Consider the following 14,455-nt stretch of genomic DNA (forward strand, 5'->3'; position numbering starts at 1 on the left):
GAACATGAATTCCAAAACCAAAGGCAGACAGAACAGGAAAGCAAGTACACACACAGGAAAACCTTCACTGCATGTCAAAGTATGTGGCAAACACTGTCAAATTCCTATCAAGATCACTAGGGCCCTCTGACTTTGGCACACTCTGGAACACTTCCAACCCCAGTGTCTGCTTTCTCTGTCCATATCTCTACCCTGGAGGTTACTTCACACAGTCCCATAGGTGCCATTGGGCACCAGTGTCAGCGTGGTCAGTAGCATGCCTAGCTGGTCTGCAGTGTGGGTCAGATGTCCTGAGAGCAAGACCTATTAGCTAATTAGCCAAGGCCTTCATTCTCCAGAGGACAAATCATATTTGGGTTCCACACACATTCAGAGGGCAGTCAGCATAACTGAGCTCCTGTCAGCAACAGCAATAATAATCCCCTCAGCAATGCTCCCTCTTTAGACTGCCCTCACTTCTTCATCTTACTATCCACCCACTTGCCAAGCTTTCTGGGGCCACCTCTCAGGGAAAATAGGTAACCACAAATCCTTGCCTCAAGGGAAACTCAAAATAAACATGAAGCAAAAGGAATTCCTCACAGCAGGAGCAGGTAATGGCATTCAACACCAAGGACAGATACCTCCCAGTAAGGGGGTTTCCCTAACAGCCCGATCCCCTCTGTGAGGTCTGTCATTTACTGAAAGCCTGCTCTACGCATTTGTCTCTTCAGAGTATGTTTGGGAAAATTAAACAAAAGAGGCCGATGTTAACCATTAGGTACTGTGTACGAGGGAAAGACAGGAGAGCCAGTGGAGCTGAGATATGAGTGAGAACCCAAGTCCACATGCAAGACCCATACAAAACAAGGAATGTAGTAACTTTATGTAAAAACATTGTTGGGTTTGTATATGGACCTCATTGCAGAGGATGCAAGGTTGGAGGAAGTGGTGAGTGGAAGTGAATAGAGCCTCCGAAATACCTCGAGATATAAAAGCGATTCGCATGGGGTGTCTCCTTGTGTGGGGGATAGTTGCTCAAGGTTTTTTATTTGTCTATTAAAGAAAATAAGCACTAGATCAGATGGAGGACTTGCGAATGCACAGGGGGCTGCCACGTGGGCTTCACATTCACCGAGCTTTCAGAGTTTGATCTCTGAGGATGAGATAAGTGGTTCAGACACATATAAATGCCCTTCATATAAGATGAAGTCAAGAGGCAGCCTTAGCAAGTCAGAGAGCAAGCACTTAGGGGTTTAGAAAGGGTGCAACTCTCTGCCAATAGGAGAGAATGGACAAGACTTTTGGGGCGTGTTGACTAATGTAAATACTGAGGACCTGGTGATTTGCACATGGGGAACATGCAGTAAGGTAATCCAGGGAAATATAACTGACGGGAACCCAAGTCCACAAGCAAGACCCATACAATACAATTAATGTAGTAACTTTATGAAAATACATTTTGGGGTCTGTATATGCACAGACCCCAAAGCTACAAAGACCACAAAGATAAAATTGTACTCTATAAGTAAATTTTTAATGGAAAAATGTGCAATTTGTGTCCAAAAAAAGCAAAAATGTGAGCCACAAGATTATCAACAGTTCTATAATCTCAGAGCACTAGCAAAAGAAAAAAAAAGCAAATTACCATTTTTAGGTATTCATTACAATGCAAAAGAATGGCAGAGTTACTAACTAAAGTGACCCATATTGAATGGAAGGCAGCAGGGCACCTTCTGGGGAAAATCAGAGTGGTGACTCCAGCATGGATTTCTTCGCCTTGTCCTTCTGCAGTTCCAGGAGTTCAATCTCCAAAGACAATTTATACAGCTCCAGGGCCATCTTCACATCCTCCACGCTAGGGAGACACTGCATGAGTTCTCTGCCTGCTATCACTTGCTCACAGCCTGCAGGGACCACCTAAAAGAGATACAGGTGGTGAGTGGTTGGGAGGCTTCTCTGAGATCCTGACAATGCAGCACAGAAGGTCAGGTCCAAGACCACCCCCAGGATTGATGGGAGAGCAGGACAACCAGGAGAGCCCGGGCCCCACTGTAGTCTTCCCAGAGGGATCTAGATCTTCCCGAGACAGCTTTCCACACGGCCTCTGTGGGGACAGAGGCTACTTCAGCTACTCATCCAGACATGGAACACAGTGTGTTATACAATCAGGAAAAGGAAATGTAGGAGTACTCCCAGGTCTCTGAGAACCTCCTCTCCTTAAGGGGCTTGGCGTTCCCCGTTCTCAAGTGAGAGTAGGAAAACCTGCCATCCTAATGTGTGCTCCCAGGGAAAACAAGAGAGTCCTTTTGAATGACTGAGAAATGAGTCCTGGCAAGTCAGATCTGGCCTTCGCTGGCTGCAACAGTGCTTTGGGGAGGCACCATTTTTAGGGATTGAAGGCACAGGGAGTTCCTTGAATTGTGCCACTTACCCACTCACACTTAGGCACCTCTGGGTACCAGGTCCTGTCCTCCAAGCAGGTGATGGTTTGGGAACCAACCATAGCATAGCCAGAGTCACACCGGATGGTGACATTTTCAGTTTCAACAAACTGATCCTTATCCACAAGCAGATTCCCATGTTCTATCTCTGGTGTCGGACATACAGCTACAAGGAAAGCACAGTTAAGCAATCTGTAAGACTAAGAAAAGAAGACGTGATCACAGGCTATGATTATCAAAATGAACTGCATGTAGGTGCTGCTCATTGTCTTATGTTTTTTTTCTTTTGAGAGCAATAATATTAGCTCCCATGTACATTGAGCATTGGCTCATATCATTCTTCAGGGCTCACCATTTGATGTGATTATCTCATTGAAGTCTCACTCCTCTCTATAAAGTGAGCACTGTTATTATTCCCATTTAAATAAGAAAAAATGAGATAGAGAGGTTAAGCAACTTGTTGAAGACATAGCATCTTTAAATTACATGACAGGGTATAAAAAAGGCACATAACCCCAGACTCAGCCATCAAAGCAACAGTCCCTCCCATTATGATCTCTACAAATCACTGGGATAGAATGTTCTCTTGCCCATTGTCCTCTTGTGAGCAAAAGAACCAATGGTGACAAATAATTCCTTGAGTTGTTGATGTCAAAGTGACACTAAACCTGTATGCAAGCAAACAGCAAACCTGATCTTGACTCCCTCCCACCCCCACAACAGTTTTCAAACTGGGAATCCCACACCACAGGCCTCCAGCATTGGCAGGTGGTGCCCTACACTGCCTGAGGCTCACTTCCTGGTGTTTGGAATCAGCCCCTGAGAGCCTACCTTCATGCCAGAGCAAGTTTCCATGAAAATTGTGCTCCAGGCCACAAGAAAATGTACCGCCTGTAGGCTAGTTCCAGAGATATACAAGAAAGTGGGAACAGAGGCTGCCTCAAGGAGGCTGAGTTTTGTAACTGGGAGAAAGAAATAGGGGAGACTAATGTTTCTATATACCCCTTGTACTTTTGTTTGCTTTGGGTGCCATTTGGATATAGTAATTATTTAAAATAAATAAATCATACATTTTTGTTCTGCCTCTAGCTGGAAAGAAACGTTATTCTCAATCCCTGCATGAGAGTTCTTCCCACTTATCCATGGGGTGGGTTACCTTTGCATTGAGGAGGCGGACCAGACCAGCGTGAATAACTGCAGGAGAGTATGGGATTTCCAACCAGAGTGTATCCTCTGTCACATTCATATTTAGCCTCATCAGGTGAGAATGTGTGTGTAGTTAGTTTATGACGTCCATGGTCAATGACAGGAGGATAAGAGCAACCTTGTTGGGAAGACATAAAGTGAGAGAGCTTGAGCTTAGAGGACATAAACAATAACACATCCCAGAATCTGTGTGGTTTCTGTAGGCTCTGTCCTGTCCTGCCATCTTCTCTGCCCAAGGGATCACTTAGCCAACCCCAAGTACCTGTGCTGCCCTCCCGTACCCTCAGGATGAAGAACCTTGATGGCACTCTAATAGATCACATGGTGGTCATTTCTATAGTCTTCAAAAGTATAATCTGAATAAACAAAATTGGTAGTTGATCCATTCTCCATATTGGCTCATTGACCTGTGTGGTAACAGCAATCACATGCAAAATGGCCAAGTAGAAACTATTGATCTGCCCCAGACTCCTCCCCCAAAAATTAGAATTCTGGACAATTACAGTAGACTGTTGAACACTCAACATTTTAGCCCAGTGATTCCCAAAGTGGGCGCTACCGCCCCCTGGTGGGCGCTGCAGCGATCCAGGGGGGGGCGGTGATGGCCACAGGTGCATTTGTTTTAACTTTTTTTTGTATTACCTTTTTATTCTGAGTTCAATAAATAGTTTCATAATTTCAAACTTCAATGTTTCTAATTTACACCTTTCTTTACTATATTTTACGAAAAAGGTAGAAACATTAATACATGTATCTTTCTGTTTAATTGCTATTAAAATTTTAAAAAAATTAATTTCCAGGGGGCGCTGAGTAATATTTTTTCTGGAAAGGGGGAGGTAGGCCAAATAAGTTTGGGAACCACTGTTTTAGCCCCTACTACAGACCCTGTACCAGATATGGTAACTTTGCTTTAATATGTCTTCAGGGAAGTGAGGCCAATGTTTTAGCAAAGGCCTTCTTTCCCACCCTATCAAAAAAGAAGATCAGAAACAATCTGCTCACACATGAAAGGCAATTTTACCCACGTCCTATGAAAACTCACCTGCCCCTCTCATAATAGTTTGAAGTTATTATGAGCATCTGAACATATAGAGAATATCACAGTAATCCAGTATATCAGTGGCATCATATTAATTCTATTGAATGAGCAAGTAGACGCTAGCATGATGTGAGATAATGTAAATATATATAAACCAATGTATATATATATATATATATATATATTGGTCTCAGCCCTCAGTTTCTAAGATAGAGATCCTGAAATCCTTGCAATTTCCTTTATGGTAAGAGCACTAAGAGCATCTTTTATTCTAATGAGGTGACTCTGGGTGAACTCTTGGGAGGCGCTAGTCACCAGGACCAAACCATGATTAGAAGTTTGGAATCTTCCCCTCTTCGGGAGAGAGCCTGGAAACCAAATTAATACTTGATGGTGCCTACATGAGGAAGCCTCCATAAAATTCCAAGAGTAGGGAGTTCAAAGAGCTTCCAGATGCGTGAACACATCCACCCACCGGGAGGGTGAAGAACCACAACTCCATGGGCACAGAAGCGCCATGTTTGGGACCCTCCCAGACTTTGCCCCATGTATTTCTTCATCTGGCTGTTCATTCATCTCCTTTGTCATATCTGTTAATAAACTGGTAAATGTAAGTATTTCCCTGAGTTCTGTGAGCCACTTTAACAAATTAATCAACCTCAAGAAGGGGATCCAAAGAACCTCTGATTTGTAGCCACGTTGGACAGAAGTTGGGGGTAATCTGGGGTCCTACTCCTTATGATGCCATTCAAAGTGGGGTGGTCCCTGACTTGTGGGAGTGAGCCCTTAATCTGTGGGATCTGACACTACCTCCAGGTAGTGTTATGAATGAATTAAATTGTAGGACACCCAGTTGGTGTCATGAGAATTGTGTGATATGGGAAAACCAGCCACAGAGGTGGTGACCAGAAGTGTTGTCAGTGTCCCATGTGAGTAGTAAAGAAGACATGGGAAAAACACAAGATGAGAAACACTGGTTTTTACAATTCATATAATGATCTTCCAGAGTATAGAAGGTAACAATTCAGGTATTTGCCACACCAGTAAATTGTTAGATGTCCAGGGTTCAGGGCATGCTAGGCTATCCCATCTAAACTCAAGTTGAATTATTGTAAATGGTACCATGTGCCACAAGGAAGGAATCACAATGCTTAGCATGACTTTCCAGATCCTAAAGGCAGCATATTCCATACTTGGGAATACTATTCCAACCCATATGGTAGTGACAGAAAAGACTGTCAGGTTTGAATAGGGCCCAAGTTAGGAGAGGGCTCTGTGGCAAGTCCAGTCAGCAGTGCAATCCTCTCTGTTGCTTGGCCCTAAGACCCTGCAGAGCCTAGTGTACTGAGGTGGTTACAGTAGAAAAAGATGCAAATGTCAATGGGACGATCACACTATAGGCCCTTGAAATACTGAAGCAGGGCCATGCACTGCAGCATAGAATTACGTATGTTTTGAAATACAATTCCTGGCATGTTATTTAGTCTTTTTTTAAAAATATATTTTATTGATTTTTTACAGAGAGGAAGGGAGAGAGATAGAGAGTTAGAAACATCGATGAGAGAGAAACATCGATCAGCTGCCTCCTGCACATCTCCTACTGGGAATGTGCCCGCAACCCAGGTACACGCCCTTGACCAGAATCGAACCTGGGACCCTTCAGTCCGCAGGCCGACGCTCTATCCACTGAGCCAACCGGTTTCAGCATGTTACTTAGTCTTGATCGTGACAGCTCTTGACCTTGGGTCATCATGTGACCATATAGCCCGAATCACTCATTATGAGCTCAGTCTGTCAGACCCATAAAGTTATAAAGTCAGGCAGGCAACTATCTGTTATAACATGAAAGTGGTGCATCTGGGATTCAGCATGAGCAAGACCAGATGGCACAAGCAAGTTGCACAAATAAGGAGCTCACATCTTGCTTATACCCATTCACTGTGGCACTAGTGCCTCTCTCTGAGCTCGCACTTACAGCTATATGGGGTATCCATTGCAAGCAAGCTTACCCAACAGAGGAAAGCTTGTCCCTGGCTCACAGAAGAATATTAGTAATATGTGTGTACAAGCTAAATTAGATGGAAGCTGCATAGAGCCCAATCAGGGTGGTCTCAAAGATTAGTAGTAAGGGGAAATATTTCTGACAGGCAGGGATTTAGGTGATATATCTGCTCATTCTATTTTTTAGAAAAAAGAAGTGGCCTAAGGTAGACTAAATTGGGGTTTGTGGCCTGGAATGAAGAATGGCTTGTCTGTCATAGCCCCTTAAGGACAAAGATTGGAAGATTGGCACAAGGATATCTGGGAGAGAAGCAAGTGACTGGACATATGGGAGTGGCCAGAAAGTGTCAAGTTTTTATTTTCTATGTTAACACCAGCCATGCACCCTCAATTTAACAGGCATGAAACAAATAAGTAAAAAATAATGCCTCAGCCAGTTGAAGTCAGCCATCCTCTGTCACAGGCCTCAGCAGAACTGTCACAAGAGGAAAAGGATAAAGTGGTCAAGGCGACATGGATGAAGGACAAGCATCAGCCCAACAGCATGGACTCCTACTTACCAAGGTTGACTAGCAATTGCAGTCACTGAATATCCAACCTGCCAGCAGCAATGCTAAGTCCCTGATATCATCCCTTGAGACATCCTAAAAGCCACTTGGTTGATGACTATGTTGGATTCCCCTTCCACTTGGAGGGACAGCTATGTATTCTGACAGAAATAGACAACTATTCCAGGTGTGAGTTTTCCTCTCCTGCCTACAGGATTTCAGTCAGCACTGTTATCTGAAGGATTACAGAGCGTTTAAACAATTGACAGAGGACTGCACTACATGCCACCTACAGCAAAAGAGGTATGATATTGGGATGCGACCCTGAAATGCACTCCTTATGTTACAAACGGTGTCGCCCGGAACCTGCAGACCTGTTAGGACATTGGGATGGCCTGATAAAGGCTTCGCTGAAGTGCCAGTTGAGATAATGGGAGTTTACAATAATGGGGCTTTACAATAGTACTTACAGTAACTTTAAGAACACAGTATTCACTTTAAATCAAAGATCGGCCTTTATATGGTACTGGGTTCCCAATTAAAAAAAATAGAGTCCATGAGCCTAGAAACCAAGAGGTGGAAGCAGGAGTGGCCCCATTTATATTCACTCTAAGTGAACTTTTGGGGAAAATGGGCTTCTCACCCCTGAATTCTGTGACCTGCAGATAGAAAATCGCTGGTAGGCAAAGTGGAAACACTTCAACTAAGGGAGACAAGATTCCCATTGATTTCTCCACTGTGACTGATACCTGGTCACTCTGAAGCTCGTTTGGGCTCCTTATTTCAGAAGGAAAGGCAAAGAATCACTGTTCAGGTGGCGGTGATTATTCCTGGTCATCAACAGATAGGGTTATGGGAACACAGCGGGAGACGGGAGGATTGTGTTTAGTGCTTAAGTGCTCTTGGTGAGGGAGAGGCAGGCATCTCACAGTGAGAGACAGGCTGAAGGAGGGCTTAGACTGCAGGGGTGGGCAAACTTTTTGACTCGAGGGCCACAATGGGTTCTTAAACTGGACCGGAGGGCCGGAACAAAAGCATGGATGGAGTGTTTGTGTGAACTAATATAAATTCAAAGTAAACATCATTACATAAAAGGGTACGGTCTTTTTTTTTTTTTTTAGTTTTATTCATTTCAAACGGGCCAGATCCGGCCCTCGGGCCTTAGTTTGCCCACGGCTGGCTTAGAGGCAGCAGAAGAAAGGAAGCAAGTTCAAATAGATTTGGAGTCTTGTTCTACAGGTTAAGGAATATGGACCAGAAACACTGAAAGAGAAGAGATCTTTTTTTTTTTTTTTTTAATATATTTTATTGAATTACAGAGAGGAAGGGAGAGGGATAGAGAGTTAGAAACACCAATGAGAAAGAAACATTGATCAGCTGCCTCCTGCACACCCCCTATTGGGGATATGCCCACAACCAAGGTACAGTGGGGCCTTGACTTACTAGTTTAATTCGTTCGGAGACCGGGCTCGTTAAGGAGCTCGTTAACTCAAATTACTGTGTCAACTCAAAGCAAAAAATCGGCGGAGAGACAGCTGGTATCTCAAAAACCTCGTTATTCGGACACTCGTAAGTCAAGGCCCTTCTGTACATGCCCTTGACCGGAATCGAACCTGGGACTCTTCAGTCCAAAGGCCAACCCTCTATCCACTGAGCCAAACCAGTTAGGGCAGGAGCTCTCATCTTTAAAGGTAGAGGATGTCAGGGGACCATTACCAACGCCCATACCCTACACCTTCCCGGGGCCCCAGACTTCGCGGTTGTCATGGAGACTGACCCAGCCCCTCCCACTCAGGCTAAGGGCTCACCCCGCTGGCCTGGGTCCGCGGCCCCCACTCACCCCGCGCCGCGTGTGGACACAACAGCAACAGCAGCAGCAGCAGCGGCAGCAACGACAGGGTCAGCCAGCCGGGGGGGCGCAGCACTGCGAGGGCGCCCCTCGGGGCGGGACTCATGGCGCGGCGACGGCGACCCAGCGCCCGCACTCGGCAGCCTCCACAAAGAGATCCAGCGGCTCCCGCGTCCAGCTGTCGGTAGCCGCCGAGCGCAGTTGTCCTGCAAATCAATTTAAATTAGCGCCCTGGGTGGCTCCAGGGCTCTGAATCACCAAAGGGTGGGGCAAAGAGCGGCTGGAGACGGGGCTTTGCCCGGGGCAGGTGCTGGGCGGAGCCAGGGCGGGGGCGCCAGCGTCACTGGCCCCTTGGGGACCCTTGACTGTGGACCAGGGGTCCTGGGCCAGGAGACCAGCTCCAAGCTATCGCAAATCCAACATTTTTTATGCCATGATATCCATTTTCAGGGAATATGCAGAGATAGCTTTATTACTAAAATGAATTTTCTCAAATCTAGCACAAGAAAAAAATATTTTGCTTAAAGGCCATTTCCAGTTAGATAATATAACAACAAATTAATTTCCATAACAACAGATCTTCAAAAGTTCTCTCAAACTCTTTTACTTCATCTGTAAAAAATTTCCTACATTTCAACAACAATGTCTTACAGTTATGTAATGGTTTATAATTCTTCAAGTGTCCTTTATTTTACTCTAGAAAAGTTACTATTAGTGATAATAGACAATATTTCTGCTTTGCTGATAAAATTCCCTGCCCCTACTCCAAGGAAACACTAAGATTGTAAATGGCATAATTAACTTCTTTAGAAAGTAAATGTATTTTAAACATTTTGGAGCATTGAAATGTAAGAAATTGATTTCAAAATTAAAGATTATTCCTTGCTAAAGCAGCTTCATGAGAATTTTTACATATCAACACAATTATTCTAGACATAATAACAGGCTATATCTAGAAGAATTTCTTTTATATTTTAAAATTCTTCATTTTATTAATAACGTAGTTCATCTTACTCTTTCAAAAAGATTATAAATTACCACCAATTGACTAAATTTGATGAACTGTGGTTTGGTATTTTTCTTTATATCTTAGAGAAATTACCTCCTTTCCCCATAACCACTGTACTCACCACACAGGCCTGAGTGGCACAGCAGTAGGGTCAAGACCCCCAGGAGGTAGAGGGCTGGGAGAATGCTCTGCAACGTGGGGGGCATGGTGCAGAGTCTCAGAGGTGCCACACTGGGCTCAGCACTCTTAGACACCTCGAATCAAAATGAAGAAATGTTCTGTAAGTAACAGTCAAAAAGGTGCCTAAACTAAGGAACTCGGCCTATGTCACCAAAAAGGGAGGGGCAGCGGGAGTGACTAGGAGACCAGGCGCTGAGCTCAGATCTGTCAGGGTGAGCTGATAAGTTTTGAGAAGAGTCTAGAGCTTGATGCAAGAGCCCTGTGGGCTTCTTTACATATTTACTATTGTAAGCCCAAGACTTCATTGCTATTCAGATGGTAACGATAATGAGTTTCATTCTGGACATATGATTCCTCTCTGAGTAAATGAAGGCCAAAGGTACCAGGATTGCAGGTCCTGATGCACAGAGTATGTGGTGGGCTCTCCAGGAATTACAAGGCGGAGTATAAAAGATAGGAAACTATCTGAGAAACAGTCCTTGTCCAGGAAAGTGGTTTCTTCAATTTGGAGTATGAATTGCTCATAGAATCAAGTTTTTTTTGTTTTTTGTTTTTAAATATATTTTATTGATTTTTTACAGAGAGGAAGGGAGAGGGACAGAGAGTCAGAAATATCTGATGAGAGAGAAACATCGAGCAGCCGCCTCCTGCACACCCCCCACTGGGGGTGTGCCCGCAACCAAGGTACATGCCCTTGACAGGAATCGAACCTGGGACCCTTCAGTCCGTAGGCCAATGCTCTATGCACTGAGCCAAACCGGTTATGGCAGAATCAAGTTTTTTAATGTAGAAATTTAAATTTCTTTCTAGGTAGCTTATGGATTACCAAGAACACACTAATATGAGTCTGTGAGGAAATACTCAAGAATCTAGTCCAAACAATAATTATTCTTTAATACTTCAATGGGAGCCTTTGTACTTCCTGGGTTTGCTGATATACATGAAACACCAAATGACTCACTCTATGCAACCGTTCTGGTGTCGGAATTATGCTAGTCTGTGTCTGCACCTGAGAAGCATGCACTGAAAGGTAAATGGCTGGAGATGATCAATTAAGGAGAAAGGAAGGTTCAGTGTGACTTTTCCACTGTCTGGATGATGCTGGATGCGGAGGAAGCCCAGCGCTTTGTCTCTGTGCAGTAAGAGACAAGTGAATGGAAGGCGCATTTGTTCTGCTTCGTGAATTGGTAACCCCAAGACTAAGTGTCTCCTAACCATCGAAGACTGCCTGACTGTTCATCCAGATTATTGCCTAAATTGTCTCCTTAAGTGGGACAGATGAGACTACCAACCTGGAGTCCATATCTTGCCCACCAGCTGTGGATATCTGTGCTTAGATTGTTGCCTCAAACAAATGAGTAAGCTCCAGAAATTGTCCTACTCAGCTGAACTGGAATGACTACCATTTGCTTATCTCTCCAAAATGCTTCTCTCTCAAAAATAAATGAGAAGAATTACCAAATATCACTGAGGGAAACTCTTTGGAATTCGGAGGAAAGCACAAATAAATGTCAACTTCCTAGAGACCAAGGAAAACAAAGCCACCAATGGCTACTTCCTTTAGAAAGAGGAATCACAATAAAGAGAAGTGATTTAAAGGATTAACCAGAAGCCTGCTTTTAATCTTTCAGCAGGTAGGGTACCAGAACTTTACATAAATTAGCATAATTAATCTTCAAAAAACCCTAGGGCATAGTTTTTACCTTCCTCATTGCATAAATGAGGAAACCAGTTTAGATAGAAAAAGTAACCTGCCCTCAAACCTCTTAGTTAGTAGCTACCAGGTAGGTCAAATTCTGAGCCCAAGACTGATTTGATAATACAGGCTTTTTCTTTATACCAAAATAATTTCCACTTTTTGGGCAATTTTGGCTTCCTATAAGGACAATGAATCAGCCATTTGGGAGTAAATCAACACTGTTGGGCCTTCCCCGATGGAATGTCCACCAACAGAAGCTATTGGTGGTGTAGTTAATGGCATAGATTTGTGACCTTCTCCCGAGAATGTGCTGAAATGGCAGGAGCCTCCTCATCCTAATACTTTGGAAGTTATACCCCAGCCCACAGGAGCAACCAATGCCCAACTAATATTGGGACACAAAAGCCCTGATTCCTTGCCTCAAGTCTTGATAATTCTGTGTTCTGAGCCAACATGGCCATGGGTGACCCTGAGAGGGGGCGGTGAAGGATAAAGAAAAGACAGAAAAGAGAAGAAAGCTGGGTCTGGGTGGGACGCTGCCCTCTCTGATGGAGAGAGAGCATCACAGCCTGCAAGCGAATATTTGATGGCCAGATTCCAGAAGGCAAAGTAAGGGCAGGGTTACAACAGTCTCCTGGGTTTCGAATCTACTCAATTACATGCACCTGATCAAGCTTTGTTTACTTACTGCACCTCCCACAGCCTATACACTTAGCCACGGGGGCCACAGGTTCGGACCACAAGGTCAAGCTTACAACTATAGCCTTTGGCTATAATTGTGCTGGTCCTTGCTCGTGGCTTTACCAGGAGAGGATCCTACCCTCTCATTAGTCCCAGGCTTGAACCTGTCCAAACTCTGTAGCCACTCGCCACCTTCTGTGAGGCCATTTATACGCTAGAGCTCTCCCCTACCATGCTACTTCATTGCCTTGCAGTTTTGGGGTGTGTGTGTGTGTGTATGTGTGTGTGTGTGTTTCCTGATGAGCACACTATCAAAAATTTAGATACATCTAAATCCATTCTGGAGAAACTGACTGAAGACAGTTTGTACCACAAGTGGATCTCAAAAGCAAACTCTAAGAATGGGATTCTAGACTTGGATCACCCACCAGCCAACTGGCAATCACTGGTCATGGGTGAATATTGATAGTCCTGCTTGCTGTAGCATTGCAGCTATGAACATGTTCACCTGGTAAGTGCCAGGGGATGTAGATGGAAGGAGGTGCATTGGCTTGTGCAATACCTCGGGCACCTGAGAGGGGCAGTGGGAATGGCAATAATGGTTGTGAAACTGGGTGACTGGGTACCATTAATACAGACTCAGTGCCCCTTAACTGAAATAATGAGAGATCAAAGCAATCAATCACAACTTAAATCAAAGTGTGAAAGCCAGAAGGCCTCTTTGTCAATATTTAAAGGAAGCTTGTCTCAGGTAGCTGTGAGGCTAAACTAAAGGCCATACTCAGGATATAATCTTAAAAGGCCAACAAATTATCCATCAAGTATTTGGATAAAAACACTTTCAAATATGCAGGAACTTAGTATTTTACTTTCTATGAGGAAATACATCAAGAAAGAGGAGAACATGAATTCAAAAACCAAAGGCAGACAGAACAGGAAAGCAAGTACAGACAGGAAAACCTCCACTGCATGTCCAAGTGTGTGGCAGACACTGTCAAACTCCTGTCAAGATCACTAGGGCCCTCTGACTTTGGCACACTCTGGAACACTCCCAACCCCAGTGTCTGCTTTCTCTGTCCATATCTCTACCCTGGAGGTTACTTCACACAGTCCCATAGGTGCCATTGGGCACCAGTGTCAGCGTGGTCAGGAGCATGCCTAGCTGGTCTGCAGTGTGGGTCAGATGTCCTGTGAGCAAGACCTATTGGCTAATTATACATTGTCTTCATTATCTTCATTCAGAGGACGAATCATACTTGGGTTCCACACACATTCACAGGGCACTCAGCATAACTGAGCTCCTGTCAGCAACAGCAATAATAATCCCCTCAGCAATGCTCCCTCTTTCAACTGGCCTTCCTTCTTCATCTTACTACCCACCCACTCTGCGTGCTTTCTGAGGCCACCTCTCAGGGAAAATACTGGTAAGTACCCACAAATCCTTGCCTCAAGGGAAACTCAAAATAAACATGAAGCAAAAGGAATTCCTCACAGCAGGAGCAGGTAATGGCATTCAACACCAAGGACAGATACCTCCCAGTAAGGGGGTTTCCCTAACAGCCCGATCCCCTCTGTGAGGTCTGTCATTTACTGAAAGCCTGCTCTACGCCATTGCCTCCTCAGAGTATGTTTGGGAAAATTAAACAAAAGAGGCCGATGTTAACCATTAGGTACTGTGTACGAGGGAAAGACAGGAGAGCCAGTGGAGCTGAGATATGAGTGAGAACCCAAGTCCACATGCAAGACCCATACAAAACAAGGAATGTAGTAACTTTATGTAAAAACATTCTTGGGTTTGTATATGGACCTCATTGCAGAGG

General features: G+C 44.3%; 1 protein-coding gene across 1 annotated transcript; it reads right to left on the reverse strand.

Annotated features, from left to right (window-relative positions):
• Positions 1-1,494: 1,494 nt before the first annotated feature.
• LOC138996358 (apolipoprotein R-like) lies at positions 1,495-10,295 on the reverse strand. Its single transcript, XM_070397511.1, has 5 exons — positions 10,197-10,295; positions 9,058-9,272; positions 3,580-3,747; positions 2,414-2,589; positions 1,495-1,899 (listed from the first exon to the last, which is right to left on the reverse strand). The coding sequence occupies exons 2-5, from the start codon at positions 9,170-9,172 to the stop codon at positions 1,726-1,728; spliced, it is 633 nt and encodes a 210-aa protein (XP_070253612.1). The 5' UTR covers positions 9,173-9,272; positions 10,197-10,295; the 3' UTR covers positions 1,495-1,725.
• Positions 10,296-14,455: the final 4,160 nt, after the last annotated feature.

The sequence above is a fragment of the Myotis yumanensis genome, unplaced genomic scaffold (assembly GCF_028538775.1).
Source record: "Myotis yumanensis isolate MYYU_CA2020_CCGP unplaced genomic scaffold, mMyoYum1.0.hap1 SCAF_17, whole genome shotgun sequence".
In the NCBI taxonomy this organism is placed as follows: domain Eukaryota; kingdom Metazoa; phylum Chordata; class Mammalia; order Chiroptera; family Vespertilionidae; genus Myotis; species Myotis yumanensis.